This window comes from Glycine max, chromosome 2 (genome assembly GCF_000004515.6).
Source record: "Glycine max cultivar Williams 82 chromosome 2, Glycine_max_v4.0, whole genome shotgun sequence".
Taxonomy (NCBI): Eukaryota; Viridiplantae; Streptophyta; class Magnoliopsida; order Fabales; family Fabaceae; genus Glycine; species Glycine max.
This window is the reverse complement of record NC_016089.4, coordinates 31,113,091-31,120,361: the sequence shown is the minus strand read 5'-3', so window position 1 is coordinate 31,120,361 and position 7,271 is coordinate 31,113,091. Positions and strand designations below refer to the sequence as shown.

Genomic DNA, 7,271 nt, shown 5'->3' with positions numbered 1-7,271 from the left:
ATCCTTAGTTATTGCCTCCTCAATCTTACTCCGCCTCTCTAGTACCCAGTAACTTCCATATGATCTACTCTCCTAATAGACTTCTACAGGACTTCATACGTGCCTAAACCCTCTAAAACAAATTTCCACCATCTTTTCTACAAGAGATTCTGTCTATGTATCTTTTTTATGTATTTTTTTTTTCAACAAGAGATGTAACCTTAACTTATTTTTTTCTTTTCGTTCTTAAGTTTATCTTGTCTAGTTTACCCAATATTGAGGGATGCCCAACCATGCAAAATATAGAAGCCTTGCTGGCTAAAGAGATGCACGCAGTGCATCCTGCTCAATCAACTCAGGCATGGTCCAAAAATCCAAAAATGATGCGAGTTAAAATGGACAATTTGATAGTGTTGGAATAACATCAAAGAATCAATTCCTTCCCATAAATTTATGGTGATACCATGAAAAAATAAAAGCAATTGGTTATTACTTTGCCTTTGCCACAAAAAAATAATTGATTACTTCTCACCATAAATCTAACCCAAATACACTATGAATGGATGATTGCATAAATCAAGCAGATAGATACCCTTTATCTGTTGCCCTGTGCTAGTTGCTTTAATTTCTTAGCTTCATTCATATTCCTTGCAATCAAATTATTCGATGAGATGTATATGCCACATTCAATGACATGGCCCAACATGAACTGATATTCATTTTTTGATAATAGTGAATCTGATGTTTCGTAATATTATTCAAACTTTTTAGTGGACACCTAGACTTATAGCAACTCGGTCAGATGACTTGGCTCTCGTGCCGTGGGAAACATGCACTTATTGCCTAGGCTCTACATCCTTACTTGGAATTAAAAAATAATACAAATAATAAGCCAAAAAAATTGTATCCAGTGGTATCCTCGGCTTGTAAAACCAACAAGGACACAACAGCAGAATGACCAAGTACCAAAAGTTACTTCATTCAGTGAGAATTATCAGCGCATGTACCCTTGGCATTGTCAAAGCACTGTTTGTCAGAAATGAACAGGTAATATAAAAAATAAGAACTAAAAGAAATTTATCTTAAGCTATTTTGGCAGCCACTATCCACCTAAAGGCTTGATCATCATCGGAGGAAATTTCTCTTCCTCATGCTCCAAGTCCACTAGTCAAAATAGCATTGATCTCTCCAATTATATTAACTGGTCTCCCATCAAACATGGATGAAAGTGTACTCTCACATAGTTTTTTCAGCTCTTTTGTTTTTGCCACAGCCGCATCCTGCAATTCACTCAAGAGTTAATTTGTCTCTTCTACAAGAACAGGGGGCAGATTAGGGAGAGGGGGTAACATGTAAAGTTGAGTTGTCACAGATATACATATAGAACATAGACTTTTGCCCGCATGGGTACTGGGTAGCAAACAATTGAGAATAAGGGGAATGGAGAGAAAGATGGAAGGACTAAAGCAATATACATAAACTGATCTCTATCTCCTAGTGTAGGCAAAACTAACAGTGAAAATGAAAATGAAGTGACATTGTTCTGTTCTTGTAAAAAAAAACACATCTCATCCTGACTCATAATTGTCTTAATAAAGAAATAAGGGTAAATCAATGATGCTACAAGACTATTTTGCATGTGGATAATTATGCCCACTCTCACCGCAATACGTCAGCTAACTGCTATCTGCCAAGCAAGATTTAAGTACTCCAAAAAGAAAATCCCAATAGAGAACTTGCATGTTTGATGGTGCTTTTTTCGGGAGAAACAGATTTTCTTTACAAAAATTATCTCAGGAAGTTGATAAAATAAAGTGATTATTATGTGGAGAGAAGACCGGTAGATTCTGTAGTGAGGAGAGTAGACCAGATGGAGAGAAGACAAACAATTCGAGGCAGAGGAAGACCCAAAAAGACTATAAGAGAGGTTATAAAAAAGGATCTCGAAATTAATGGTTTGGATAAAAGTATGGTACTTGATAGAACATTATGGCGGAAGTTGATCCATGTAGCCGACCCCATCTAGTGGGATAAGGCGTTGTTGTTGTTGTTGTTGTTGTGATTTCTTTAAAATAAACTTAACACACAATATGAACAAATGGTAGATCCTGAGACTCCTGACTGAAGACAGAAACCATTATCAGATTTTTCCATTCTCTTTTTTTTTATTATTTTCTTTTTCAGGACCTGCATGTTGCCATGCTTTGACATCACATTTTCCATATATTATAAACTTAAATTTTCCTCTATACACATTTTAGATAAAAATTAAGAGACAAAAAAACTCATTAGAACAGTAATTTGATTACCCTTAACACAACCAGGTTGTCAAAATAGAATTATGAACTTGTTACTATTTACCAGAATAAAGTGCATCTAGTAATAGTTAAAACTAGTGTAGGAATCAAATGTCACTTTTGGCAACACAAACTACAGGGACAAAGGGGAAGGAGATAGAGAGAGAGAGAGAGAGAGAGAGAGAGAGAGAGAAAGAGAGAGAAGGGAAGATCCTACAAATTTGAAAATCAGTTAAACACTACAACTTCTCTCCCCTCAAGAATAGGAAGCACATAAAGGTAGAACTTACTTGCTTTGACCATGACGAAGATAAAGAATTTTGCAGTTCCATACGTTTAGCAGCCAAGTCCTTCAACCCCTCTTTCAACTTGACTTCATGATGTTTCTTTTCTTCTAATGAATTGACTAGTCTATCTAGAAATCTGAAATTTGGCCCAACACCACAATCAATTAACACAGATCAGATACAACAGGAATACTGCTAAAGAAAAAAGAGCCAAATAAAGCATTTGACATGATAAAGGCTGTTAATGTTAGTATACTTAATGTGGATTGGGTGAGTAAAACTGCAAGTCCAAATATTTTAGCATTTTAAAAGATGAAGAAAAGAGAAAAGCATGCTTCAACATGCCATCCTAAACGTGAGCATTTGAAGTTACACAGTAATACAGAAATAGACAAGTTGAAATTCACCAAAAAATCATCATCTTACTATATTACATGATAAACCAATTACTAAAGTCTTCAACTCTTTTGTTATGCAAGACAAAAATTACAAACATCAAAATAAACTATATCAAATCCAACAGTGGGTCTATGGCTCAACCTAAATCATTTTGTCTGGATTTTGTTTGAAACATAAATCACTTGTTCTTCAAGGTTCCAACTATCATTTCCTGTTAATAATATGTAATTCAGTGCATAAACTTGCAATTGTGAATATTAGTTGCCATTTTCAAAAGTAAATTTCAACTACATTTAGTCATCATAGAAATCCAAAACTGAGAAAATATCTGACACAACGGGATACACAGTGAATGTGCATCTCCTAAGCATGAAATTTTAGGTATAAAATATCAAGCAGTACCTTTTGGAGTTGAGAATCATAATCAGATCCCTTGTCTTCCTATTTGTCAGCAATGAAATTGCCAAAGAAATATCACTTTGCATTGTTTCAATGGCATCAGCAGCATACTGCTGTAGTACAAAGGGTGCAACTGCCTGGACTTGATGTTGCAGGGACAAAGTTTCCTCATTCCTCAATTCAGCCAACCGTTGATTTAAAAAGGATTTCATCTGATGGCATATAAAATCATTACAAAATTTAAGGTTTAATCTGAAAATAATAATGACATCAAAATAATAAATTCATACAGGGGAGATAACTGTTTACTAGTAAGTAATACAACATAAGATGTAAACAAAATTTGCTAGAGCTATGTTTCTTTCCCTATCTAGGGATGTAATATGAAATTTGGAATTGCATTATCAAAATCAAAAACTTAATGAGTAAAGACAGTAAATTGGCATAAATATTATATACCTCATACAGATCATCAAGAATTTTATTTCTGTACTCCGTATCTAAAAGCTGGCTCCTTTCTTCCTTGTTTCCTGTCAATTGAGATAGGGAATCAGGAAGAGAAGTCTGATTCTCCAGCACTACAGTTGGGGCATTATCATCATCAATGACATCAACCTGAGGAGTATCCACACTAATATCCCAAGATATATCTGCAGGTGATCCTATTTCTTGGTTTGATATTGTTAGATCAGATCCGATGTCAGAGGCATTAATGATTTCATATGGACCCAATCCATTACCATTATCCTCTGTTTCTTCTACAGTTCCAATGTCCCAATCAAGTTGTGAACTATCCACAGAAATATCCCAGTCAATGTCAGGCACAGCAATTTCAGTATTGGCTATTGCAGGATCCAATCCATTTTTGCTTGAATGAACATTAACATCATTAATAATCTCAGAGTCAACAGCAACATTTAAAGATGGGGGATTTTCGCGCATATTCTTCAAGTTTTGTAGTACGTCTCCCAAAGATCTCTGTAGTAATGATTTTCATCTTAAATAAAATATATACTGAACCATGTCAATCTTAATCCCTTCCTTGCAGGAAGGTCATGCAAAAGAGTTGCAAGAACAATGCATCAAGCATTAATGAGAATTACACAATGAATAAGAATTCTAGTTTTGCCTTACATCCTTTTCAATGTGAGCATCCCTGACAAAATTGGAATAATACTCAATTGCCCTTGACAAGTTGTCACTGTTTACAACATCCAGAATTTTGCTAAACGTGCTCGGAAGTAATAGTGCTGTCTCCAAGAGTTCTACTCTGACATTTTTCCCCTGCAAAACAATAAAATCACAACCCACTTGTAACAGAAAAATAAATTGTTTTCTACATGACACAACAACAAAGTCATATCCCATTAGGTAGGTCAGCTACATAGAGCAGACAACGCTAACTTGCTTTCTCAAGGATATTATTCATCACAAGATCCCTTATAAGTTATAACACAGCTACAAAAATTGTTTCCTACTCAACAAAAACACCCCAAAAATGCCAACCTGTAAGCCAAGCTCCTGACAAGCTTCAGCATATTTGGTGGCCGAAAGCGCAGCACTTCTTTTTATATCAGCCTCCTTGCGATCTAGCTCTAACAGATGCTGCTGAATCTTCTGCACCTGTTTCCTCTGATAAGGGCTTCACAATGGAAACAAATACTCAGCAACAAAATAACAAAAGCCTTTAAACAAATAGAACACCACATGTTTCTCTTGATGAAAACCATAAGATCACAATGCTCACATTTCATAGCTCACATTTTGAATCAGAATCTGCGCAGCCTCACCAAGGAAAACATGATCCTTCTCAAAGGACCGCACAATTGCTTCCCACGCACCCTACCCAAATAATAATAGCCACAGTTAACAGTAAAAGGTCAATGGTATATATACTATAAGATGACTATGAATGATTATAGTGCACATTTTGTTTCAAGAAAAAAGCTTATATACAGTTCCTTATGCAGTTTTAGTATTGTTCTCAAATCAGAATCAAAGTTTTACCTGGGTAATCTGCAAAACAAAGGTTTACATTAAAAGTCAACAAATATTAACGAGGCAAAACTCCAATTCTACTTGGTGAACAACACCAAAAGTACCTATCAAATTGTGTATAACTTTTTCCTTTGTTTTACATATTTTCAAGAGTATCCTTTAAAACTAATATAGGTGCAAAATTCTCCTTCCAAAAGATATGCATACTCAGGTCTCAAACTTGAGATCACTTGTTAAACTAGAACAACCCTGTACCAGTTGATCCATGCATTCAGTAATAATAGTATGCATAGTATGAATGACTATAGTGCACATTTTGCTTTACTGATTTTGAAGAGCATATCTTACCGCAGCACCTGATAAGCGACCAAATATGTTCCTGCTCTCCGAGGTAGACTTTAAGAGATCATCATATATCTGTTTAGCCTCCAAATAACCAATCCCTGAAAATAGCATTGCCACTTTATTGATCATTAAAATTATCTAATTTAACAAACCAAAATATATATTCACAATTCATAATCAGTAAACAAATAACATTATCACATTTTGGTCAACACAGAACAAATAACAAACATTTACTTAAATTTAAAATACACATAAATTTTAAACCTTCGGGGTCTAGGGTTTGGAAAAAGGGGTCAGAGTCCTTAGGGAGAGAGGGGAACTCCTTGGAAATTCGGGCCCTGATCGCCGCCACGCGCTTGCGCCAATCAGCGGGCACTCGCTTGCGATCCACCAACCATTCTGCAAAGGTCGCAAATTCGAATTAAAATTCAAAAACCGAGAAAAAAAAAAAGACGAAAGAAATTGGTGAGAAAGAGAAAGAAAGGAAATTGGGACCTCCCAGACGAGAGAAAGTGATGTCGATGGGAAGGTTGCGAACGTCATCGGGAGTTTGCATTGCGAAAGAATTGAATGAAGAATGAATAGATGGCAATTCGATAGGGAACTTCGTTGTTGAGAATTCGAGTTTTTCGATTTTGCAGAAACGCTCCGCTACGATATCACACACAGCACGCGACTCGCAGCTTCAACTGGCTTGGTAATAAAATTTTAATTTTAATTAGAGGAAGATCGAATTATAATAATGTAATTTGATAATTATTATATTATTTTTATAATTTCATATAAAATATAATTTTTATTAATTTAATGGTTGAATTATATTTATATATTAGTAAGATTATTTGTGTCAAAATTGAACAATAATAAAATAATCAAATTATTTATATTTTAATAAATTTATATTATGTCGATTTTAATTTATATGAACTAGATAACAGATGATTTTAAATTAACATGATCTTTTGTATATGTGATGAATGTGAAAGAAACTTTCAGTCCAATTGTAAGTTTTAAGAAAATATTATTCAATTAAAAGTTATAGAATTGTGTAATAATTATTCAAGTTACAGCGATTTAATTTAATTCCTTCCTTTTTAATTTAGTAGTCTAATGTAGTGTATTGTAAAGGTAATTTTTTTCAACCCAAGCAATTATATTTGAGACCTAGTCAGACATTAAATATGAATATGTACCCGATATTCAAACCTTGAGTCAACTACACATTGTGGAAGATTAATTTTTTTTGTAGACCTAATTGTGAATGTAAATTTGATTTTTGTTTCTTAGAAATGGATAAAAAACATTGAGATGTTTTGTAGTGATTTAATTTTAACATATCACATCGTGAAAATTTAATTATGTGTTGTAACTTGTAAGTTCTATTTTTGCTAAGTTAATAATAGTATTTCTTCAAAAAATACAAAACTTCAAATTTTGATTTGTTAAAATTGAATTTCACATTATTTTAACTTGTGACTTGACAAATTAGTCCCTTGAAGAATTTAAAAATGAACAAAAAAAACACAAAAATTCAACACCACATAAAATAACTTTGAATAATAAA

At 33.9% G+C, this 7,271-nt stretch overlaps 1 protein-coding gene across 1 annotated transcript; it reads right to left on the bottom strand.

Moving 5' to 3' along the window:
• Nucleotides 1-934: 934 nt before the first annotated feature.
• LOC100776843 (CDK5RAP3-like protein) lies at nt 935-6,403 on the bottom strand. Its single transcript, XM_003519006.5, has 10 exons — nt 6,203-6,403; nt 5,972-6,106; nt 5,708-5,802; nt 5,109-5,203; nt 4,868-5,003; nt 4,496-4,645; nt 3,821-4,339; nt 3,365-3,573; nt 2,567-2,699; nt 935-1,259 (listed from the first exon to the last, which is right to left on the bottom strand). Exons 1-10 carry the CDS (start codon nt 6,261-6,263, stop codon nt 1,128-1,130), a joined length of 1,665 nt encoding a protein of 554 aa, XP_003519054.1. The 5' UTR covers nt 6,264-6,403; the 3' UTR covers nt 935-1,127.
• Nucleotides 6,404-7,271: the final 868 nt, after the last annotated feature.